The 26,172-nt window shown below is 43.5% G+C and overlaps 1 protein-coding gene across 3 annotated transcripts in view; it reads right to left on the bottom strand.

Moving 5' to 3' along the window:
- The window catches only part of SLC2A2 (solute carrier family 2 member 2), a 29,815-nt gene extending 8,205 nt beyond the window's left edge, over window positions 1–21,610 (bottom strand). Inside the window, exons 1-8 of one of the 3 annotated variants that reach the window (XM_073359397.1) lie at window positions 21,503–21,610; window positions 19,089–19,184; window positions 17,111–17,334; window positions 15,567–15,691; window positions 11,375–11,490; window positions 7,964–8,126; window positions 6,599–6,786; window positions 4,034–4,138 (exon numbers count right to left, since the gene is read on the bottom strand). In XM_073359397.1, coding sequence (XP_073215498.1) covers window positions 4,034–4,138; window positions 6,599–6,786; window positions 7,964–8,126; window positions 11,375–11,490; window positions 15,567–15,691; window positions 17,111–17,334; window positions 19,089–19,184; window positions 21,503–21,535 — 1,050 coding nt within the window. In that variant the 5' untranslated portion in view covers window positions 21,536–21,610. Of the gene's footprint in view, window positions 1–4,033; window positions 4,139–6,598; window positions 6,787–7,963; window positions 8,127–11,374; window positions 11,491–15,566; window positions 15,714–17,110; window positions 17,335–19,088; window positions 19,185–21,502 lie in introns of those variants that run through there. The other 2 variants (XM_073359398.2, XM_073359399.1) reach the window with 2 other exon arrangements.
- Between the last annotated feature and the right edge of the window lie 4,562 nt (window positions 21,611–26,172).

Below are 26,172 nucleotides of genomic sequence, written 5' to 3'. Positions count from 1 at the left end.
ACTGAATGAAGATCCTTAATTTACACTATGATGATATCTGCTGGTGGAGATTGTTAACCAGCTACTGCACAGAGCAACATAGCAAAGGACAATGCAAATCCATGGATGTGCAGAACTCACATATTCCAAAGACTAAAGGTATCTCCGCTGCTTTCTCACACAGGTTATTTTCTATAGATTCTAACCTTCCAATTTGAAGAAAAAAAATCAAGACCGTTCTTATTCTGGTGATTGTCTTCCCAAAGTAAAGTGATTCATCATGGAATTTTTGTATTCAGAGACAGAGGCTTTGTCCATATTGGAGTAGATTCTAGTCCCCAGTGCAAACCCCTCGTGTAGATGTAGTTCATCAGTTTAAATTGTGGCTGGCATGAATGCAGCTTTTCTTGGTTTCAATTAGGATTTTTCTCTGGTGAAGGTGCCCCAGTGATCCTTTACATTTAGCAACCCATTGAGATAAGTGGAAGAAGCTTGTACCTCTTTTGGGGATATTTTACTAGTCTGACCTTGTCTACATTGGGGTTTTTAATCCACCTGGATACACGGTACCAGTGCAAATTTCAAACCGGGGTAATATGCACCAGACAAGTCATGGCTTACACTAATGTACCAGGTCTACTCTAGGGTTTGCGCAAGTGCAGCTGTATCAGAGTATGTCTACACTTAAAACACTACAGCGGCGCAGCTGCATCATGCTTCAGTGTAGACACTACCTATTCTGACAGTAGTGATTCTCCAGTCGGCATTGGTGATCCATGTCCTCGACCTTCTGTCAACATGTCACAGTCTACACCAGGGGTTAGGTCAGTATTGCTAAGCCGTGGTCTACACTGGGAGGGCGGGAGATCGACTTAAGATACGCAACTTCAGCTACGTGAATAGCTTAGCTGAAGTTGGTGTATCTTAGGTCGACTTACCTGGCCATGAGGATGGTGGCGAGTTGACCGCTGCTGCTCCCCCGTCGACTCCGCTTCCGCTTCTCGCGAGCTGGAATTCCGGAGTCAATGGGGAACGCGTTCAGGGATCGATTTATTACGTCTAGACGAGATGTGATAAATTGATCCCCGATAGATCAATCACTACCTGCCGATCCAGCGGGTAGTGAAGACCTTCCCTAATAAGTGTAGTGGACTTCACACTCCTGAGAGACATAGCTATAGTAATGTAAATTCCTACTGTATATGAGGCCTCAATCTACCTACTTATTCCTGCAGAACATCTCAGGACTTGCTCCACTTATGAGTCCCTGGCTGGCCTCTCTTCCCTGTGGCCAGGAACACTACTTGCCTCCTACAGATCCCTAAGCAGTGGTCACTCTGAGACTGTTGATAAGACATGATCATCTATTTTCCTAGAGGTTAAATGGGGCTTTTAGCTCAAGCAGTTCATCTCGCTGGGTTGCAGATTGCAAATTCTGATTGCTATTTCTGCTCCCTTTGTCAAGGTCCAACACAGTGCAAATGGTTTGGGAAAACAGACAGTAGGTATGTAACTGATTGACAAATATTAGGTAATATTTAAATACTCATGCTCAAAGAATTGAAGAGTAAATGTCATCAGGCAGCAAGCTAAACATGATTGTAACTGATATGCCATGGCAGTAGAACATACAAAGGGCTGTCACAGGAACTCATTCTAAACCCCTCATTTCACAATAAACTATACAAACCACCTTCTAATAGGGAATGCTGGTGTTTTTTCATGAAAGCAATTTTGTCCAGAGAGACTGGGGTGGCTTACAGGCTTGGTGATGGTAGGCTACACAGTTCTACAGCTGTGGATTGATGGTTCAAATCCACTCCTGGTTGTTAGTGGGTGAAAGTAATCTCATCATCAGAAGGCTATCTGGAGGCCTAAGGAAAATTATTTGGTTTTCTGTATCCAGTACCTGTTGTTTAAGTATCCCCATGAAAAGAACCTCAATTGGTTACTAACTGGAATTTTGTTGGCATTCTAGGCAGAAAGACTATTGATCAAATGGGCCATGAAGTTTGAACTATCCTCTTGGTCGTACAGAACATCATCTAGATATTACCAGGATGGGTGCTATATAAATACAATAGATAATATCAGAGATAAGACAGAGGTTGAGGCACACTGGCAGGGCAATAATGAAAAGCATTTACCAGTGTTCCCCACATTGTAGCTGTTCTATAGACAAGACTAGGGCTCTAGAGGTGATCCTGGCGATTACAGTCTGGTAAGTCTAATGTCAGAACTGGGCAAATTAGTTGAGACAACAGTAAAGAATAAAATTGTCAGATACATAGAAGAACATAAATTGTTGCACAAAAGGCAACATGGTTTCTGTAAAGGGAGATCGTGTCTTACTAATCTGTTAGAGTTCTTTGAGGGTGGTCAACAAACATGTGGACAAGGGGGATCCAGTGGACATAGTGTACTTAGATTTCCAGAAAGCATTTGACAAGGTCCCTCACCAAAGGCTCTTATGTAAATTAAGTTGTCATGGGATAAGAGGAAAGATCCTTTCATGGATTGAGAACTGGTTAAAAGACAGGGAACAAAGGGTAGGAATAAATGGTAAATTTTCAGAATGGAGAGGGGTAACTAGTGGTGTTCCCCAAGGGTCAGTCCTAGGACTAATCCTATTCAACTTATTCATAAACGATCTGGAGAAAGGGGTAAACAGTGAGGTGGCAAAGTTTGCAGATGATACTAAACTGCTCAAGATAGTTAAGACCAAAGCAGACTGTGAAGAACTTCAAAAAGATCTTACAAAACTAAGTGATTGGGCAACAAAATGGCAAATGAAATTTAATGTGGATAAATGTAAAGTAATGCACATTGGAAAAAATAATCCCAACTATACATACAATATGATGGGGGCTAATTTAGCTACAACTAATCTGGAGAAAGAGCTTGGCGTCATCGTGGATAGTTCTCTGAAGACGTCCACGCAGTGTGCAGCAGCAGTCAAAAAAGTAAAAGGGATGTTAGGAATCATTAAAAAAGGGATAGAGAATAAGACAGAGAATATCGTATTGCCCTTATATAAATCCATGGTATGCCCACATCTTGAATACTGTGTACAGATATAGTCCCCTCATCTCAAAGAAGATATACTGGCATTAGAAAAGGTTCAGAAAAGGGCAACTACAATGATTAGGGGTTTGGAATGGGTCCCATATGAGGAGAGATTAAAGAGGCTAGGACTTTTCAGCTTGGAAAAGAGGAGACTTAGGGGGGAAATGTTAGAGGTATGTAAAATCATGAGTGGTGTGGAGAAAGTAAATAAGGAAAAGTTATTTACTTGTTCCCATAATATAAGAACTTGGGGCCACCAAATGAAATTAAAGGGCAGCAGGTTTAAAACAAATAAAAGGAAGTTCTTCTTCACTCAGTACACAGTCAACCTGTGGAACTCCTTGCCTGAGGAGGTTGTGAAGGCTAGGACTATAACAGGATTTAAAAGAGAATTGGATAAATTCATGGAGGTTAAGTCCATTAATGGCTATTAGCCAGGATGGGTAAGGAATGGTGCCCTAGCCTCTGTTTGTCAGAGGGTAGAGATGGATGGCAGGAGAAAGATCACTAGATCATTACCTGTTAGGTTCACTCCCTCTGGGGCACCTGGCATTGGCCACTGTTGGTAGACAGGATACTGGGCTGGATGGACCTTTGGTCTGACCCAGTATGGCCATTCTTATGTTCTTAAGACTATAAGCAAGAGAACTTCAGTCTCCAGGACTCAGTTTAACAACTGACACAAGTTTTACTTTTGCAGAAAACACAAACCAGTAGAGGTTCATGATTTGTACAGAACCAGGCAGAGTTTTCATTCTCAGTACATTTGATAGTGCAGTTTGTACTTTGGGACTTGGCCTTGCAATCATTTCTCATGCAAGTAAGTATTTTTCCTGTGCATAAGGTTTGCAGGATCAGCTCTTTGTGACTTTCTTGGCTCCACAACTCCCTCCAATACCATGATTAAATCTTTTTCTTATAATCAAATTATAGTGAGTTTTCTTTTGACTGGGCTATCAAGCTATCTAACACAGAGATATTTACTTACGGCGATAACTGTGAAGACAGTGTTCACGACACCAACACCGATGGTTGCATAAACTGGTTGATCAACTCCTGCTCTTACAAAAATGTTTGTAGAGTAGTAAAAGATCTATTGAAACAAATTAGGATGAAAGGTTATACCCCACTGCAGGTGGAAATTTCTGTCTTCGAGGGAAGATTTGCATTTTCTTGGCTGAGATTTGAAGTAATTACGATTTGTTTTTCCAACTATTTTTTAAACAGTTTGTTATAATAATTAAGGTTAGAAATTTCAAAGGAGCCTAAGGGAGTTAGAAATCCTACTGAATTTCCCATCTTAAACCACTGAATATATACATTTAAAAAAACAAAAACCCAAACCTGCTTTTCTGCCATATAATTCTGGGTTTTCTCTTGAAAGCCAATTCGCCAGAATGGCAAGCTTCTTTTGCATGCTAGACAAACCTCTTAATATGGCTGATTTTTTAAATTAATTTTTAATACACTTTCCTTCATTAGAATAATTTAAATGTTTTCCTTTCTCTCCAAAGAGAAGGTGAATCCTTTCTCACTGATGTAGAGATAGGAGGAAAAATGAGTAGGTCACCTACTCCATCTCCTCTGCCAGTGCAGAATTTCCCCTTACAGTATATTGTAGGAAGAGAGGAAGAATGGTGCAGTAATTAGAGCACTAGTCTGGTCTTTGGGAGACCCAAGTTCATTTTCTTCTCTGCCATAGATTTCCTGTCTGACCTTGGGCAAGTTACTTAGAGTTTGTGTACATTGCAGCTGGGAGCCTCCCAGCCCTGGTAGAGATTATGGCCAGAAGGGACCACTAGATCATCTAGTCTGACTTCCTATATAGCACAGGCCACCAGCACCACCCAGCATCTGTACACCAAACCCAACAACTGAAATGAGACCAAAGGAGGTCACATGAGACTAGACTGTCACAGGCAGAGAATAGGAGGGACAGACCTGCTCCAGTGCCTGAAGCCCCAGCAATGGCCGGGAAATGAGTCAGTGAGAGCTAGCACGCTACAAATAGCAGTGTGGACATTGCAGCTCTGGTGGAGACTTGGGCTAGCCACCTGAGCGCAGACCTGGGGGTTCTGATATTTGCCATCCGAGCCACAATGTCCACACTGCTTTTTTTTGTACAGTAGCTTGAGCAGAAATAGCAGGAGCAGGGCCGGATTAACCTTTTGTGGGCCTGGTGCTAAACATATTTGTGGGCCCTCATGGAGGCAATGGAGCATGGTGCGGGGAGGTTAGTCCCCGGAGCGAGGGGCCAGCCAGAGGCAATGGGGCATGGCATGGCAGGGGAAGCACCGCTCCACCCAATGTGAGGGCACTATTTACAAACCGGCAGTTGCCAGATGCACAGTGGCCGGCCCGGCCCTGTGCTGCCAGTGTGCCCATTCCCCTTGGGAGTGGGCCCATGCCACGCCACACAGCCCTCCCGACTTCCTATGGCCAGATCCCACCCGGACCCACTATACCCAGCGCCCCCCCAGACCCACCCACAAATGCACATGCCCTGCACAACACCACCCCTGCCCACATCCCCACTACAGCTGCCCACCACCCCCCACAGAACCCCCACTCCTTAGTGCCCCAACACACACAGATCTTCCCTGCCCCTTCATAGCCCAGCACCCCCCCAGGCTCTCCACAGACTCCCTCCCCCAAGCCCTGCCTACCGGCCACACTCACTGGCCCTGCTGGAGGCGACTGTGTCTGCCAGGTTGAGCTGACAGCACAGCCAGGGCTGGTCCCAGGGCCAGGAATTGCTCTGGCCCCTCGGGAGTGGCGCGATCAGCCAGGCCAAGGTCTGCCCCAGTCGGGGTCCTTCAAGACGCACTTGCTTGAAGGGGCCCAGCCAAGCCCTCTGCACTGTCTCCCCCTCCACCTGGCTGAGACTGGCCAGGCTTCTGCACTAGTCCCAGGCGGCTCAGCTCCGGGGAGACAGGCGGGGGGCTGCTCAGGTGGTGGGAAGCTGAGACTGCCCGGAGCTGGAGGTGCACTGGGGTTCAGCCAGGGGGCAGAGAGGAGCAGAGAGTGGGGCCAGGGAGCGGAGAGGAGCCCTTGGCTAGCTGGCGGGCAGGCCGAGAGGAGCAAGTGGTGGCCGGGGGGAGCCAGCAGGGTTTTGGGGCGCAGTGCAAGCGGAGCAGGCCAGAGCCCCTTCTGAGCATGGGCCCAGCTCCATGGAGCCACTGGAGCCATTGTAAACCCGGCACTGAGCATGAGTGTCTACCTAGGCTGGGAGGCTTGCTCCCAGCTTCAGTGTAGACATACCCTTAGTCTTTCCGTGCCACCGTTCCCCATCTGTAAAATGGGGATAGCAGCACTGCCCAGGGTGTGTTGTGAGGATAAGGGATAAGTATATTAAAGACTGTGAGGTGCTCAGATACCATGGTGAGTAGGGCCATATTAGTACCTAACATATATTATGCAATCTGATTTTCAGCAGAACAGGCTCATATATACACCCATTTGATTTCAATCTGCAAATACTGAAGGACCACTGTGGCCTTAGATGTTCCTTACAGTACTGATCAGTATCAATTCTTTTCGAAGGCAAACTCACTGCATTGATTCCTGAAAACTGCTGAGATATTTGAACCATCAGTGCCACAATGACTGGCTGCCTGTAACTGGAAGAGCTGAAAAGCTTCCTGATGGAGACTTTCTTTTCACTGGCAGCTTCTTGTTTTTCCTTTTCCATTTCGGCGATCTCTTTCGTGGAGTCACAGTCTCCTCTGAGCCTTTTCAAGCCTCAAGGGAAAAAGAACATGCTTTTATCTCAAAGTAAATATCAAAGGACTGAGAGTGCATTAACAACCAAACCATTCCAATCAATACCAGGATAAGGACAGATCAAGTACTGTGTACTTGAGTGTACTTGAGCAGCTCAAGTGTACTTGAGCTGTTCCCAAACTATGGTCTGTGGACAACTGTTGGTCTACGAAGCACCTCTGAAGTACTCAAAGGCTGTACAAGTCTTGCTCCTCCTCTCTGTTTCCAGTTGTTTCCTAATGTGGATGGCTCTTGTTTCTTGTAGAAAAAGCTGGAAATAGAGAGGAGGAGCCAGCCACACTGCATAAAGGCGATTGCTATTGTTGTCACACACAATGTGCAATTGCAGGTGGCATTGGAAAAGGAGGAGAGGTGTCCATGAGATGCAGTTCCACTAAACATGGTTCATGATGGCATGTTAGTCTGATGGAAAATGCTAATTCATCAAACTGAAAATGTTTGTAGCCAGAACAGGTCAATTACAACAAAATTTCATTACAAAAATTACAATGAAATGAAGCGATTCAATAACATTTTGATTCTTTGTTTCAAAACAACTTTCTGTTTAGAAATTTATTCATATTATAAGTTATAGCCATAGATTTTCCTTGAAATACTGAAATATGGACAGATGGTCTATTCTAAAGTCCATGGAAGTCATTGGAAAGACTCCCATTGACTCGCATGTGCTTTGGGTCAAGCCCAGAACAAAAAGTTTAAACAAGTCAAAGTCAAAATGTTTCATCAGTTGACCTGAAAGGACTTTTTTTTGAACATTTCATTCTGTGGAAATTTTTTGAAATTCTTTGTTTTCATGCCAATTCAGCATGTAAACTAATTTCAGAATGGTGGGATTTTCCCGAAACCTGAAATTTTAGTTCCCACACAGCTCTGAACTCCATTAAGATGTGTTCTGCTCTATGCAAATTTTGACTAACCCTGGCTTAGTAGATAAATAACAACATATGATGGGGTGTGCATTTTTCAGTGCATAGACACACATATGGTGTCTATGGCTCTCAGTCCAACAAGGCTCATACATGGAATGGAATAAAGACCCACAGCTATGCAAATGAGTTACCCAGGCACTGCTCCAAGCAACCAGAGTGTTTTATTTTATGTATGATTTAAAAACGAAACAGAATAGATGTCTTACATTTTTTAGCCTCCTCCACCTTTCCTAGTTTAATGTAAAGATATCGAGGGCTTTCTGGACACAATAAAAGCAGGAAAAACTGAAGAAGAGCAGCAGCACCAGATAGACCAAGAAGTAGAGGCCACATGTCATCACTGCCAAGCAGAAAGTCTAGTCCAAGGATCTGAAATTATGGAGATGTGTTAAATGTATCAGACAAAATTAGGTTGTAAAACCAGAAATTCTAGACTAATATTGAACTTTCAAATATCAGCTGGGAAGGAAGTTGGAAGCAAATAGGAGCTCCCTATCCCAACAGCTTGGTTCCATAAATTATGGAACATATTTGTAATGGACAAACTAACAAATGGCATGAAGCCTTGGACAAGTCATGTCAAGGCCCTGTTTAGATGATGGACCAAATTGTGGTGCTCTTGGTCACTGTAAATTTGGAATAAGTCCATAGACTTAAGTGAAGTTACTCTATATTTACACCAGCATAGCTGACAGTACAATTTGGTCTTCTATGCCCTGGTCTGCACTAGGACTTTAGGTTGAATTTAGCAGCGTTAAATCAATGTAAACCTGCATCTGTCCACACAATGAAGCCCTTTGTTTCGACTTAAAGGGCTCTTAAAATCGATTTCCTTACTCCACCCCTGACAAGTGGATTAGCGCTTAAATCGGCCTTGCCGGGTCGAATTTGGGGTACTGTGGACACAATTCGACGGTATTGGCCTCCGGGAGCTATCCCAGAGTGCTCCATTGCAACTGCTCTGGACAGCACTCTCAACTCAGATGCATGATTGTTTGCCGTTGCTCTGACGCAGGGAGGGGCGACTGACGACACAGCTTACAGGGTTGGCTTACAGGGAGCTAAAATCAACAAAGGGGGTGGCTTTACATCAAGGAGTATTTCAGGCAGGACTTCACGGAGGGTTCCAATAAGAAATGGTGCACCTAAGTTATTGTTCTTATTGGAACAAGAAGGTTAGTCTGACCTCTGATTGATACATGGCTAGATTTACCTCGCTGCACATTCTCTGTGAGTGACTGCAGTGTGACCTAGAGGAATGAGTCTCCTAGACGGAGGGTGGGGGGGGCGTTTGCAAATGAGTACAAAACAAATCTGGTCTATTGCTTGTTTTGATACACTCCATCTATCTTTTACATCTTTGGCTGGCAGCAGACGGTGCAGAAGGACTGCAAGCCATCCATATCTCATGGCTGCTCGGCAGAAGATGGTACAATAGGGCTGCTAGCCATCCTCATCTCTTGCCTGCCCGGCAGAAGATGATGCAATAGGACTGCTAGCAATCCGTATCACCTGCCTGCTTACCATAAGATGGTTCAGTAGGACTGACTGCAGGACTAAAGAGAATGACTTGATCAAGTCACTCCAAATTTAGTCCCTGCACCCATGTCTGCCCAGGCGCTCCTCATCGACCTCACACAGGTGACCAGGAGCACCTCGGATATGACGATGATGGCTACCAGTCCTATTGCACCGTCTGCTGCCACAAGGCAATGGGTTGCTGCTGCTGTGTAGCAATGCAGTACCGTGTCTGCCAGCACCCAGGAGACATACGGTGACAGTGAGCTGAGCGGGCTCCATGCTTGCTGTGGTATGGCGTCTGCACAGGTAACTCAGGAAAAAAGACGCAAAACGATTGTCTGCCCTTGCTTTCACGGAGGGAGGGAGGGAACGGGGGCCTGACGATATGTACCCAGAACCACCCACGACAATGTTTTAGCCCCATCAGGCATTGGGATCTCAACCCAGAATTCCAATGGGCAGCGGAGACTGCGGGAACTGTGGGATAGCTACCCACAGTGCAACACTCCGGAAGTCAACTCTAGCCTCGGTACTGTGGAAGCACTCCTCCGAGTTAATGCACTTAGAGCATTTTCTGTGGGGACACACACACTCGAATATATAAAACCGATTTCTAAAAAACCGACTTCTATAAATTCGACCTAATTTCGTAGTGTAGACATACCCTTAGTTTAACTACACATGGGTATCTGGCACAGTTAGGAGTGCTTGTACTGTAACGCTGTTTTTTGTTGGTAAAGTAGATGGGACAGTATGATTATAGAAGTATCTGACAGCCTAGGGACAGAATCATTGATGAAACTGCATAATTCTGCAGCTACACCATGAATGGAATGCCTGCTGAATCAGCGCATGTGGCCAAAATTAAGCCCTACTGTAAATAACTCAAGAAAAATGACATTGTTTTCTCCTCAGACCTTGTTCTCCTGGATTCTTGTATTTTGTAAATGGGATGTTCTTAGGAAAATATATAACATGAAAAAAATATGTTACAGAACAGTCAATTGGACCAAAATTTGCCTACAGAAATACATGAGATTCTTATTGCTTTCAGTGGTGACAGTTTATGAACTTCCAAAAGTACAGTTCTGCACTTTGAGTGAATTCTTTCCTATGAAGTTCTGCTTTCACCTTTCTTTGCTCTCTCATCAGACTCACAATGAATAAACAAAAACAATGAGGAGTCCTTGTGGCCCCTTAGAGATTAACAAATTTATTTGGGCATAAGCTTTCGTCCAATTTTAACGTGCCTGCACCTATGTCCTGAAAAGCTCACAAAGGGCCACAGTTCATTCAACCTTCAAAACTTACACTGTGTGATGGCTAGTTATCAAAGTCACAGTCACTAACACAACACAGTGTGAATTCTGAAGTTGCAATGTGCAATTTGAAATGTGCCTTCAGAAAATATTCAAGCTTAAAATTTGCTTTTTGTGTGTGTTTGGGCTCAAATGCTATTGAAAAGTGAACACCAAAGGGTTGTAAACATTGTCAAATTGAGATTAGGTTTCTAAACCAAATAAATATTGGCAGACGTTTTCTTTTCACCGTTTGCCGAGCTCTTCTCACAATCATGACCAAGGAGGGATACAACACTGATGTTGCAAACAGTGAATCTATTCAAGCAGGTTTCAGAGTAACAGCAGTTTCCTAAAAATGCACAGAGTGAAATTCTTTGGCCTGTGATATACAGGAGGTCAAAGTAGACAAACATAATACCCCTCCTAATCTTGAATTCTATGAATCTTCTGGGACAGGAGCCATGCCAATTTCCATAGCCCAGGCTTTAGCCCACTAAGTTTCTTAATACTAGGTATTACATTCACAGTGTTCAACTTCAATGTGAATGACAGTGTATGAAGCCCTTCTAGGGAAGGGGGATAATTTGCCGTCAGTAGTGTTTTTCATCTCTTGGGTGTAAGTCATTTTATTAGGAATGATTTAGTATCCAGGAAGGAGGTGCCATAAATCACCCCAAATTTCCCTTCAGCTTGCTAGTGGCATTTTAAGAAGGAGCCCCTGTCAGTATATCATTGGTGTAACCCAGCTAGTTTAAAACGATATCACTCAGTGCTTCTGTGTACCCTCTTACGTACCTGGCTGATGAGAATACCCGTGACTATAGCAAGCTGGTGCAAAGTTCCCAGGGCTCCTCGAAGGGCTGTAGGTGATATCTCACCAACATACATTGGAACAAGTCCTGACGATAGCCCTGAAAAAAGCGTACATATGAGTTACTGTAAATGACCGCTCAGCAATCAGCAGAAATAGCTCACCACAGAACGAATTTGGGCTCAATTCTGTGTGATCCTGAGCACCTCCTGCAGGGTTATGAGTTCCCTCCATGCCCATTGGTCAGAACAGAAGTGAAGAACTCAGCACTTGGCAGGAACTGTTCGTGGAAGCCCCAATTCAGAAGGCCATTTAAGCAAGTGCTTACATTTAAATATATACATAAGTGCTATCCAGAATAAAGAAACTTTCCTGAATCAGGACCAGAATCAAGCTCTTGTTTTGGGTAAATCTGTTTCCAATAGATCAAGATTCACCATTTTTCTCTTCTGGGTAACCAACTTTTGAGCTATGTTATTTCAGGTCGGAGATCCCTCCTAAGATCCCTTAGTCTGACTCATAGGACAATATTCAGATGTATTGTACTTACATCAGTAACCAGAGATAAGGAACTGATTAAGGGAGAAAATGTTTTTCTTGAAGGTAATTCTTTTTTATTGATCTAAAATCTTGTATTTCCATGTTTATCTTCCAGATTATAAGCACTACAGGCCAGGGCTGCATTAAACAGCACCAAGTACATCAGTGCTTAACAAATAATTAATAATAATGAACTTGACCCAGGAATATGGATGCAATAAAACCCCATTCATTAAGATACAGCTCACTGAAGGTAGGCTAAACAGCTTCTGGTGGATATAAAATAAACTCAATCCTTGCTAGGGCTGGTCATAATTTTTTCAATAAAAAGATTTTTTATTGTAAAATGGGATTTTGTCAAAAACGAGAGGTTAAATAGTGAGATGGAGAGTAGGGGACCCAACATTTAAAACTCACCTTTTTTTAAAGGAAACATTTTTCATTTAGAAAAATTTAATTTATAATGTTTGTTGCTGGAAAAAAAAAGGAGGGGGAATTGAGAACAAAATGAAAACTTTTGTTGAGCTTTCAAAAATTTTCACAAAGAAACCTCCCAAGGTTCTGATGAGCTCTACTCCTTGTAGTTGCTGTGGAAACTGGAAACTTCTTAGCTAAATGGACATCATGGCCATAATTTCCAACTTTGTTAGTGATGATCACTGAACCTCTTTTTGACAAAGCCAATTTGTTTCTGTAGTTTGACATTTCTGATTTAATATTAATATTCTGGATAATGAAAAATGGGGCCAAATCTTCAGCTAGTGTAAATCAAAGTAGTTTACTTGAAGTAAATGGAGCTGTGCCGATTTACACTAGCTGACAATCTGACCCATGACTTTTAAGTCGGCAGAGCTCCCATCATTGTGAATTTGGACTTTTCTCCTGTGCATAATGGGAAGCATTTGGAGTTTCTTTCCCAAGACTGAAGGCTAACATTATCAAGGAGCTAGACCACTAATAACTGAAAACACATGGGTCTCTGCCTTATTTATTTTTCCTGCAAAAGAGGAATCGTGGCTGTAGAAAAGGAACCTAGGGGATCTGCCTGTGGAGTGTCACGGTTCAAAAGGCAGCTGTAGTTTCAGGCAAAGAAGCACTTTAAGCTGTTTTAAGAACTTACCTAGAAAGCCAGCAGAGCCAGGGGCTTTTGATGAAGTTCTGAGTGCTACTAGTTTGGTAGGTTTCTTCTGTAGAGACTGGAAGGTCCAGCTCTTTAATCCGGCCTTGACTTAAACGGGTTTTTGTGAAGTTTTGAAAACATATCGTTTGTTAGAATAAACACTCCATGAGTGCAAAATTTGTGCTCCTTGTATTTGAATATTTTTATAATATTTAGTCAACCGAATCCTCCTCAGTCCTATGGAGCATCGGATTCTTAATGTTAGAAACACCTTTCACACTTGTTCTATATTTTTTTCTTGTTTTAAGGTAACAAAAAAGTTCAAAAAAGAACTAGATAAATTCATGGAGGATAGATCCATCAATGGCTATTAGCCAGGATGGGCAGGGATGGTGTCCCTAGCCTCTGTTTGCCAGAAGCTGGGAATGGGCAATAGGGGATGGATCACTTGATGATCACCTGTTCTGTTCATTCCCTCCCTCCAGGGCACCTGGCATTGGCCACAGTCGGAAGACAGGATACTGGGCTAGATGGACCTTTGATCTGACCCAGTATGGCCGCTCTTATGTTCTCACAAACTAGCAACTGATCTGATTTATTTAGTTGAAAGAAAAACCTGCCCATTGGTATGCTGTGGAGTTGTGTTTAAAATTTAAATGAAAAGAGATCCCGCTCTTCTACTTCAAGTGACAGGTTTCAGAGGAACAGCCGTGTTAGTCTGTATTCGCAAAAAGAAAAGGAGTACTTGTGGCACCTTAGAGACTAACCAATTTATTTGAGCATGAGCTTTCGTGAGCTACAGCTCACTTCATCAGATGTTTACCGTGGAAACTGCAGCAGACTTTATATACACACAGAAATCATGAAACAATACCTCCTCCCACCCCACTGTCCTGCTGGTAATAGCTTATCTAAAGTGATCAACAGGTGGGACATTTCCAGCACAAATCCAGGTTTTCTCACCCTCCACCCCCCCACACAAATTCACTCTCCTGCTGGTGCTAGCCCATCCAAAGTGACAACTCTTTACATAATCAAGTCGGGCTATTTCCTGCATAGATCAAGGTTTTCTCACATCCCCCCCACCCCCATACACACACAAACTCACTCTCCTGCTGGTAATAGCTCATCTAAACTGACCATTCTCCAGGTTTAAATCCAAGTTAAACCAGAACATCTGGGGGGGGGGGGGTAGGAAAAAACAAGAGGAAACAGGCTACCTTGCATAATGACTTAGCCACTCCCAGTCTCTATTTAAGCCTAAATTAATAGTATCCAATTTGCAAATGAATTCCAATTCAGCAGTTTCTCGCTGGAGTCTGGATTTGAAGTTTTTTTGTTTTAAGATAGCGACCTTCATGTCTGTGATTGCGTGACCAGAGAGATTGAAGTGTTCTCCGACTGGTTTATGAATGTTATAATTCTTGACATCTGATTTGTGTCCATTTATTCTTTTACGTAGAGACTGTCCAGTTTGACCAATGTACATGGCAGAGGGGCATTGCTGGCACATGATGGCATAGATCACATTGGTGGATGTGCAGGTGAACGAGCCTCTGATAGTGTGGCTGATGTTATTAGGCCCTGTGATGGTGTCCCCTGAATAGATATGTGGGCACAATTGGCAACGGGCTTTGTTGCAAGGATAAGTTCCTGGGTTAGTGGTTCTGTTGTGTGGTATGTGGTTGTTGGTGAGTATTTGCTTCAGGTTGCGGGGCTGTCTGTAGGCAAGGACTGGCCTGTCTCCCAAGACTTGTGAGAGTGTTGGGTCATCCTTTAGGATAGGTTGTAGATCCTTAATAATGCGTTGGAGGGGTTTTAGTCTTGTTTTTTCCTACCCCCCCCCCCCCCAGATGTTCTGGTTTAACTTGGATTTAAACCTGGAGAATGGTCAGTTTAGATGAGCTATTACCAGCAGGAGAGTGAGTTTGTGTGTGTATGGGGGTGGGGGGGATGTGAGAAAACCTTGATCTATGCAGGAAATAGCCCGACTTGATTATGTAAAGAGTTGTCACTTTGGATGGGCTAGCACCAGCAGGAGAGTGAATTTGTGTGGGGGGGGTGGAGGGTGAGAAAACCTGGATTTGTGCTGGAAATGTCCCACCTGTTGATCACTTTAGATAAGCTATTACCAGCAGGACAGTGGGGTGGGAGGAGGTATTGTTTCATGATTTCTGTGTGTATATAAAGTCTGCTGCAGTTTCCACAGTAAACATCTGATGAAGTGAGCTGTAGCTCACGAAAGCTCATGCTCAAATAAATTGGTTAGTCTCTAAGGTGCCACAAGTACTCCTTTTCTTTTTACTTCAAGTGAGTCACCTTCCATTTCCCAAGGTCTTGGCATAAACATGAGGTTCCATTTGTGCTGGTTAAAAAACAAGTCCCCTCACTCAAAGTTTCTTCTTTATGTTTTGCTGCCATTTTGGTGTGCACTAGCTTAGTACAATGGGCTTATCATGGCAGCCCACTGGGAATACACGTAGACAAGCAAGATTTTAGAATTTGCCTTAACTTACCACAGTACAGCCCTGTGATTGCTCTCCCAGCTATAATAAGGATGTGAGATGGGCCAAATTTTGCCAGCCCCATGAGGAGATTTCCAATGATAGAAAGAACATTCACAGCCAGCATGGCTTTCACCCTGCAATTCATTAAGAAGAAAACTACATTGGGATAGTAAATCCAGCACTGAATTCAGTTACACTTTAGATATTCTGAAGTTCCAGGAGTAGTCCCATGCTCTTTACATAGGCCTTATTAATTATTATTATGCATTTCTGGATATAAATTCAAGTAAAGTCACTGTATTTTCCAATATAATTGCATCTGTACTGCCAGGAATAATAATAAATAATAATAATAATAAAAAAGACAATTCAAATTACCATATGGACAAAAACTGGCCCAATTCTGAGGGCTACTGAGCACTCTGTGTGGCATGCTAAGTGCTCAGGGAGTTAAAGGTACTGGAGTTACTCCATATTTATATCGGTGTAACTGAGAACAGAATCTTGCCTTAAGTTCTGAATCAATGTCTTGTTCACTAGGAGTACTGCATGCTTAGGGCCTACTGATAGTCTATGGGACCTGAGGGCACAAATCACTACACACAATCTGAACTCAAAGCAGCAAGCCACCATCACAAGGGAAGGACTGGCCCATTGTTTTGCCATTTACTTGATTTAATTCTGGATTAACTTCCCTGCTATTCACATGATTTGCTTTCTGTCAAAACTACTTTGCAAAGATGCTGCATGTATGTTTCCCTGGCACTTAAATGAAGAAATACGCCTAGGCATAATACAAATTATAATTATAATTACATTATAATACAAATGGAGACCAACTGTCAGTGAGTTAATCAAAGCTAAAGGATAAAGAATAATGACTGTGCATATTGAAAAATGTATGGCAGAGGTACAATCAGAATAACTGAATGGCTAATGATGTCTAATATACATCTTGTACAAGCTCTTTTCACATATACTGTAGTCTCTTTTGTTATGGGGGAAAAAGGCTAGAATTAAAACTGTTCACCTCTTTATTTTTGATAAAAGCTACAGGTAACAATAAAAAAATCAGAGTTATAATTTAGGATTTTAATAAAGCAGATTTTTCCTATTTTACAGTTTCAGTAGCCATGTTTTGGAGGGTTCATTATTTTTTTTCAAGCTGGAGAAAATAATAGAGAAACAATTTCAGGAGAGGTGTCTCCACGTGAAAATTCAAATCTAGTGGCTTAAGGTTTAATCACTGGAAATGAATAGGAAAGGATTTTTGCACTGAGTGCTGTAATACAGTTTGGAGACAAAAGTCTGATTTTAGTTCTAGATTAGGCTTTCGGTTTGTGGACACTCCTAATCGTCAGATAAGATATTGGGCCAGATCCTTGACCCTAGGTCTGGCTCCTTTGTGCTGTTCTGGCAGCTCATAGCCAGTTAAGATGGCTTTCTGACTGCAATCTGAGGATTTCCTGGGCCATCTCAGCTGGCTCCCATTCCCTTTCCTAGTCAGTGTTTTCTGGCTATTTGTCAGTTTACAGAGATAGAGTGTTTCTCACCTGCCTAGCTTGTCTCCAATCCATCCAACAGCGAAAGAGGAAATCATGCCACCAATGGCAAAAATGGACACAGACAGGGACCAATACAGAGTCAATGTACTCTTGCCTACATCCAATTCTTCTAGGTCTGGGAAGATCATATTTCCATTCGTGTCTGTGAAATTCATGGCACTTCTGTCAATAGGGGCAATGCCCAGCACACGGCTGTAATGGGCCTCTATTACCTGCAGTGAGAAACGAATGCATCAGTTCTTTTGCTTCTAACTAGCTAAGCAGCCTTCATTTCCTAGTCAGGGTTTTTCTACTTTGCAGCCCATAAAACCCAGTATCACAAGGTAGCTGGTCCCTGTGGGCAGACTAAGCCCAGCGCCCCTGGACCAGAGTAGGTGAGCACAATCTAGCTAATTAAAGAGGGCTGGGCTACAGCTGAGCCTATAAAAGCCTGCATCCTGTGGAGGGAAAGCCACCCTGGAGCAGAGCTAACTCCTGTGCTGGATCCCTGGAGCAAGGGCAAACTTTTTGGTCCGAGGGCCGCACCTGGGTATGGAAATTGTGTGGCGGGCCAAGAATGCTCACAAAATTGGGGTTGGGGTGTGGGAGGGGGTGAGGGCTTTGGCTAGGGGTGCGGGCTCCGGGGTGGGGCCAGAAATGAGGAGTTCAGGGTGTGGGAGGGGACTCTGGCTCCTACATGGAGATGCGGCCAGGCAGCTCTGCTGCACGCTGTCCCGTCCGCAGGCACCACCCCTGCAGCTCCCATTGGCCATGGTTCCCAGACAATGGGAGCTGCGGGGGCAGCAATTGGGGTGGGGACAGTGTGCAGATCTTAGCTCCCGGCTACCCCTATGCATAGGAGCCAGAGGGGAGACATGCCACTGCTTCCGGGAGCTGCGTGGAACAGCCCCCGACCCTGCTCCCCAGCTAGAGCACCGGACTGGGGCAAGTTCCAGACCCTGTTCCCCAGCAGGAGCTTGAGGGCTGGGTTAAAACAGCTGGATCCAGCCTGTGGGCTGTAGTTTACCCATCCCTGGGCTAGGGGCTCAGGGAAGCAGCCCTGCAGCTGCCGTGCCAGAAAGGGAGTCGAGTCAACTGATGCCAGGTAGCTGCCAAGAACTGAAGTGCCAGAGATCCCTGGAAGGGGTGACCATGGGGTTGAGGGCAGAATTAAGACTGCTTTCTGTTTGTTTGATAACCTCTGTTAAAGAAATAAACCCCCTTGCCTGAGCCTGGAGCTGTGAAAGCTTCTTGGGAGAAGCCCAGCTCAGTGACAGCCTGGCTCTGTAACATTATGGGTGAAATCCTGGCCCTACGGAAGTCAATGGGGTCAGGATTGCAACCTATGAACACAAATGTGTGTTTATACCAGTTTGGGGAAAACATGGCTGTGTTCACACTGAAGCTTTATTTTACAAGAGAACCACGCGTCATTCACGTTTGCATGTCCACACCTATCAGGCTACCTGACTCTGATAGTTTCAGTGCATGCTGGGAAACCTGGGTCGTTATCCCATACGGCCTGGGTAGGGGGCAGACCGCTGGGAGGACACAGCTAGAGGGTGGCGGGGACATCCCGGGTGTGAACTTAGAAATTCACTTGCAGCTGTCTCAGGGATTATTCTGTTACTACAGTCCTATTCTTCCGCAGGTTATTTACCCGATTTCAGACTCACATTGTGTGCTTTGCTCGCACTTATATCATCTGACCAACAGCTTCAAAACCTTTTTACTGTCTCTATGGAAATGATGGTAATGAAAGCAATGAGAAGTTCATCTTAATGGCACATGCTTTTGTTAATTTATTGGTTATTATAGATGAAGTCTTTGCGGGCAGGGACTGTTTTCCTGTGCATTTGCAGAGCACCTGACCGGGGCTCTGGGGCACTAACACCATATAAATAATAGTATAGCCATGAAGCAGGGCTTATAAGTGCTGCTGCAAGTCACGGCCTGTTTTGAAAGGAATCCTATATGCTGTACTTGCCCTTTGAGGAGCGTTGATGACACCAAGGCTGTATCCATACTGGAAGAAGCCCAGCACTGCGGTGAAGACAGAGAGAACCAAGGTTCCTGTGAGGTGCTAGGAGAGGATTGCGAAACAGAAAATGGTGTCACTTTTCTCCACATTTCTGCCATATAAACCTTGAACACGTTGGGATGGATTCTGCTGTCACTGAAGTCAGGGGGTTTGCATGAGTTTACGTGGGAGCAGAATTTGGCCCATTCTGTCTGCACTGTCCTAGCAGTGCAAAGCAGCATAACTAGCTGGGGGAGGATTTTTTCAGTGAGTGTAAAGCTGTTGCAGTAACTCCTTCATGCCCCCACTCTTGGCCTTCCTGGTGTAAGGGCATGTCTAGGAGAAAGGGAGCGTATCCAGTTTCTGGTGATTCCCAGGTGCCAGAATGATCCCATGGGGTCATAGGTAGTTGGGAGTAGGGAAGAGAAATCCTGAGGCTTCTTCAACTTATGCCAGACTGATTGCCTGCCGGTCCCAGTTTCATAATGCAGCCAGAAAGCCAGTGGAAGGGACATAAGGGGGGGCATATTGGGGGTATGCTGAGAGGAAGGCCTGTGGCCAGCTGTAACAGCTTTTGGAGGGTCCTTTCAGTCAGGTGTAGCTTGGAGCAGCCCTGAGATTGCTCTAAGTTGCACCAGAGAACAAAGCAGCAACCAGCTGGGCTCAGGATCAGGGGGATAGAAAGGTGGCCCACCTGCACCACATGTAATTAAGGATTTAGCCTGAAGATTTTATGCCTTTTACCATGATGACTGAACGGCACATTGTATATAAGAGAAGGTCTCTTGAAAAGAATTCATTAAGGAAAGATCCGGTGAGCACTCACCACTCTTATTGATGTCAAATATATCATTAAATGCAATTCATCTCATGCTCAAGTCTAAAATATGCTGTCCTAATTCCTGGTGCCTTTCCCCAGATCTCTTCCCGGGCCTGCCTTACAACTTAGAGCAGTGGTTCTCAACCTGTGGTCCGCACACTATGTCTAAGGGGTCTGCAAAAGACTTCAACTGAAAGACGTTGACTGAACAGAATTCGTCTATCCATACAAACAGATTTCTAAAGGGGTCTGCACCTCCATTCACCATTTTTTAGGGGTCCGCCAATGAAAAAAGTTTGAGAAGCACTGACTTAGAGGACCCTGATCTGCTGGACAGCAAGCTCAGACAGTGCGTTGCCTTTCAATCCTATCGCACGACCACACGGAGGAATATGAGTAGTTGGCTGCTCCCCTGGTCCCTCTGTTGGAAGGGAAAGGTGGCCTGATCTGTAAGTCACTCAGTATATGTAGAGGCCTCAAAAGCATGGTGCCCCAAGAAGTTGCTTGTGTAGATGACTGGCCTGATAGTTATTTCCCCTCTTCAGCATGAAATCCTCTAGGAATAGGAGCTTAAGGGTGGGAAAAGAGTTACTGATACACCTGCCAATAACTGGTTCAGCATGGGAAATGGGAACTCTGCTGACTCTACCGTCATGTCGAAACAGGAGATTGTAAAAGCAACAATAATAGCGATCCCTGAGGATGACGTTTGCTGGCTATGGCAGGACGTGGGCAGGGAGATCGGAACATCCAGGGGGTTTGCAAGGAGGGGAAGTCTTGCTGCTTCCCCTGCAGATCAAATTCCTCAGTCTGGTCTGATCCTGCTGCCACTGAGGTCTGTGGCAATTCTCTTCCTCCCTCCTCCCCCCCCCCCCGCCCCGATACACACACTATTATGCTGAGCACCCTCAACACTATTGAAATCAGTGCGTGCTGAGGACGTCACATCATGCAGGATTGAGTGCTATAAGAGGTAGTTCTTGGTGGAGATCCCATAAGCTAGTGAGTGCCTCTTGGGAGGTGCTGAGTGCCCTCGATGCCCATTAGCTCCTTTGCGAGTTGAAGGCAAACAGTATCTTTGAGAGGATGCTCCCTACATTAACTGCACATTTTGGGCATAAAGCAATTGGGATTTTCATTCTACTCACCAGTGTGAGCAGAGACTGGCCACAAACAGACTCTCTAAACAGATTCCTCTGCACAAGAAATATCCTAAGGAGCAGTAATTCAAGTGCCTCTTTAATAAGTTTAAGATATAGTACATAAAGTTTTAAAAAGCATGTGTTTAATATGATGGGCTCAGTTCCTCAGTCTTTACTTAAACTTAAATCCTACTGAAGTCAGTTGCATCATCAATTATGCAAAAATTGACCAAAGGCGGCACATTTTAGTAAAACATTTGGTTAACAGAAATGATCCTTTAAAAAAGTTCTAAGCAGGTCCCAAACATGGACAGTTTCTTGCTATGAGCAATCAATAGCTCCCCAACTCTTTGGTATGCATTCCCCACTAAGCAGCCTGACACTGGCACTGCAGTAAAATACCAGAGAGTCAGTTTTACCTTTTCTTCTTGCATTTTACTAGCCTTCTCCATTCTGTTGGTCTTGCAGAGGATTGTCTGGGTGCAGTCCTTTCCCAAGCCTTGAGACTCTTCCAGACACTGAGAGAGTACTTATATCTCAGGTGTAGGAGGAGGGGCAGTTGAAAGGAGACAAGGAGGGGAGGGTTGGGGGAAAATGACTTGCAGTCAGGAAGATGGGATTAATCAACATGAATGTTAATGAAAAACCCAAAATTCAGCAGCACTTCAACACCGCTTAGCTCGGAACAATAGTAAAGGATAAGAGATCTGAAGAACAAATCAACAATTTGGAAACAGAGAAAGGGATCAGAAGATATGGTGAAATTTAAAATGCCACACTTCTCATTTTTCTATCAGTCCAGCTTCATGAAGGGTAAAAAACAATAGACAGAGTCTGCAATAATGAGAAATTGTGTTGTATTGTGCAGCAGCAAAAGTATAGGATGCCTGAACTGCTTCAGTATATGTTTACAGTACATGCTGTTTGGTTCTAGCAAGATCGATAGAGCCATGATCACCTTCCTTGGCTTCAGTGCAGGATTTGTGTATTGAATTATAATGCTTCCATTTGCCTGTCACAGAATTTCAATAGGGAGATTGGAAAGAAAAGCTTTCCAGCGGATATAATAAAAAGAGTTGGCTCACAAAATGAACAGAGTGGTCACAGTAATTAACTCTTAATCAAACATCAAACTTGCTTTAAAAGATATCTGTGTGTAATTGGCACTATGGTAATACAAATAAATAATAATACATACACCCACACTGAAAGAGATCTACTTATCTGTACACAATGCACACTAATACATATCTATACAAATAAATAATAATTTACCATAATGTACTAACCTTTTTTTTACACATATTATAAATAAAACACAAAATTACCCTTAATGTTTTCACAATCATTCTTCATTTTAAAAAATCTTATACCCAGCCTTTCAATAACAGTTCAACAGTTTGTGTTTTTTTGTTCATTAATACCATTTAACCTTTGGCTCAGGTGACTAATCAAAAAAGATGAGCTTTGTACTAGGTCATTAGTTTGTTCTTGGTGCTAGTTCATGAGCTCATGTCCCTGCAGGGCAAAATGAGCTAAACTGGTACTCCTTTAGTCTTAGCGATTGGTGACATCTTGATCAACAAAAAACCACCACAATAACTGGTATCTGCAGCAGAGCGGCCAGCAGCTGAGTTACTATAGAGACTGAGTAATACTTTTACTCCAGAAGGGAATCCGTATTGGTCAGAACTGAGGAATTTCACATGGCTGCAGCCTACGTTCTATCTGTCCTTTGGACAGAGGACCTAAGATATCAATGTAGTCAATCAGGCACCTTTCACATGGGCATAAAATGTACTTTGTAAAGAAGAAAAAAGAAATATTTGCACTGGGTGCACGTGTAAGTAAAACTTTAACTTAATGAGAAAAGTTCAGTCCCTTAATTTATTCCAATTGATTTTTGCACTGTCTGAGGTTCAGCCACAAGAACTGCAGGTATTGAAGTGTGTTTGTTTTTGAAGAGGGGAGGGAGTCGAGTCTGAACCTTTTGAAGTTTTGCCCATATTTTTAGCTTTTATTCGTTATTTTTGACCACATCCTTTCCTCTTTCCATCAGTGTGTGCTTGGAAAGTGTGGATTTTACAAATACCATTTTTTATATGGTATTCAGGCACTAGGCAGAGCAAAATACCTACATATATGTCGGCTGACAGGTCAAAGGAATTAACAGCTTTTCAAGTTTGGGTTGGATTCAGTGGTGAGTAGAGATGGGCTCAAACAAATGTATTGAATCTAAATAATCCCGAACATTGTGAAAATCTGAGGCTCGAACACCTCTCTCATTTAGACATGTTTCTCTTTGGGATTTTTTGCCCAATTCATTATTTATCAGTAGATATTAGAGACATAGGCTAGGATGTAGGGTAGAGACAGATGAATCATAGCAGATTTCAGTGGGAGTTTGCAGTTGCTCAGTATTTCCAAGGATTTGGCTCCTTGCATATAACAAATTGTTTTTGGTAATTCTTTACATAAACTGCTAGAAGGCACACAGAGTAATAGCATAGATGTACTTCTGGACTTGTGAGAAGTAAGAAGGTAGAACTCTATCCTTGCTTATACTGTACATTTGCAGTGCCAAGAAAGAGCAATGAGCACACTGCTCATGTCATCTCCCTGTTTCAAAGTCAGAAGTGGTGTGTAAGTGAGTCGAAGGCCTTGTCCATGCCTACGGCTCATATCAATGTAGTTTACTTACCAACTTTGTTCACTTACAATTTAGGTTACTTACCAAATTAAGCTAAACTGATTTAAATACTTTAAAAATTGATTTAACAGAGACCACACAGAGTTTTGCACTGATTTAACGAAATCAGGTTTAAAACACAGTTTAGTTAAATGGGTTCAAGTTTATGTGTAGACAAGACCTAAGTGGGCTGAATGAATGTAAATTGATAAACTTTACATTCTGAGGATCTAGAACTCATTTAGGCCCCAGTTCAGCAATCCAGCCCTATTCAGCAAAGTATGTCATCACATGCGCATGTCCCATTGACTTCAGTGGAACTTGAGCATGTGCTTAAAGTGAACACCATAGGCCCAATGGAACGCTCATAGAAGTCAATGGAAAGACTCCCATTGACTTCAGTAGGCTTTGTTATCAGACCCCATGCACAGAATTCCCATTGACTTCCATGGCAGCACTGTGTGTGGAGGGACTGCAGGATCAGAATCTTAGCTAAGTGAATCTCAAACTGTATCCAGGGGCAATGCATAGGAAATTAACCTAATGGACCATTAGTAATCTCTGTGTTGTTTCGACATATGCCAGGGAAGCACATTTATCACACAGTAAATCAAACCAGGCTTTAATGCAGAGGCTTGGTGTTCACCACACCTCTGCTGCAGACATACTCATATTTACAGTTTAAACAACAGAGAGAAAAGCAGCTGCCAGTGATATTAAGAATGGGGAGCTGCAACAGGCTGACAGGGGAACCACACAAAGCATATACTCAGCAAATTTTGCTCTCCTTTATGGACTCAATGGGACAACCATTGCACCCATGTAACTCTGAGCAGAATCTGGCCCATAGTAAATAGCTGGTCAACAACAACATTTTTAAATTTAGGGCAAGACTTTTTGTCTCATTCCAAGTTCTGCCCTTGGTCCAAGAGGGAAGCCACCAGCCCATACCAAAAGCAGATTATTGTACCTCCCCGTGGATCTCAGCTGTGCTGGCCTGCATGTTGGAGGGAAGGAACCCAGGGTCCACCCCTTTCGCCCACCTCTCTTTGCTCACTCCCTACTGACCCCTGACCTACATAGGTGATAGCTACCCTGTGGAGCCTGCTTTTACCCCACTTCCTCCCCTTCAGGCCAGCAATGCAGGGAAGTCCTAAGGGAAAATCTTAATGCGCTCCTTAATTCCTATGTGGCCACGTATGGTAAGTCACAATCTTGTCTTTAGGAAATAGTAGGAAATTCTCCTCTGTTATATCATTGTAAATCCAGGTTTCAGAGTAACAGCCGTGTTAGTCTGTATTCGCAAAAAGAAAAGGAGGACTTGTGGCACCTTAGAGACTAACCAGTTTATTTGAGCATAAGCTTTCGTGAGCTACAGCTCACTTCAGTAGCTCACGAAAGCTTATGCTCAAATAAATTGGTTAGTCTCTAAGGTGCCACAAGTCCTCCTTTTCTTATTGTAAATCCGGAGAAACTTCCCTGAGCTCATTGGATTTCAATTGGTAACGGTACACAGCTCTCTAAACGTCCAAGCAGTGCCTCTCCCATCCAAACTGCTATTTTTAGCAGTATAGCATCCCACTGCCTCCCCGCTCCTGGAACCTTCCCCCTACCACAGTGAAAGGCTCTGGCAGCGGGGAGGAAGCAAGGAAAGGCTCCGGCAGTTCCACACAGCAGAGCCTTTCCTCACCACAGGGAGCTGCAGGAGCCTTTTCCTGCCACAGTGAAAGACTCTGGAAGTTGAATATTTTATGGTTTTGTTTTTTTTATCTTTCAGAAAGGATACAACATAAAACTACTTTATTTCTTAGACTCCAGAACCCTAACTCACAAGAACCGTAAACAGAGAGAAAGACAAGGAGACTCCTTCCAAAGGCAGAGACGCACAACTCAACCCACTTTGCTCTAGGCTGGCTCTGTGTAGACTGACTGCTCCCAGCCAGAATGCACATTTCTCTACAGAGCCCACTAGCCTGCAAGCCATAGCTTGTAATGTTGACACAGTTTTCAATATACCACACCAAGTGCCTTGCACAGCAAATCTAGGGCCATATAAGAACTTGAACCCCAGTCTCCCAAGTCCTCTCCTAATAGCTGAGCCATCCTCACTCTCTTTATGGCAAGTGAAATGTTTGAAATATCTAGGTGCATATATATATATATATATATATATATATATATATATATATATATATATATATATATATATATATATATCTCATCCCAGCACATGACAATATACACTGCCTAGAACTATTTTACTCTTTGGTTTTAGGCTGTCAGAGAGTTTTTAAAGCTTGTTATTAAATGAGACATCATGGTCTGGTTCTTATTCTAAGGGAACTTTTTGTAATCAGATCCTTTAATAATCCTTCACTTCATTCCTATTTTTGAGCTGCT

The sequence above is a fragment of the Lepidochelys kempii genome, chromosome 9, assembly GCF_965140285.1.
Source record: "Lepidochelys kempii isolate rLepKem1 chromosome 9, rLepKem1.hap1, whole genome shotgun sequence".
Taxonomy (NCBI): domain Eukaryota; kingdom Metazoa; phylum Chordata; order Testudines; family Cheloniidae; genus Lepidochelys; species Lepidochelys kempii.
This window is presented reverse-complemented; position numbering and strand designations above follow the sequence as displayed.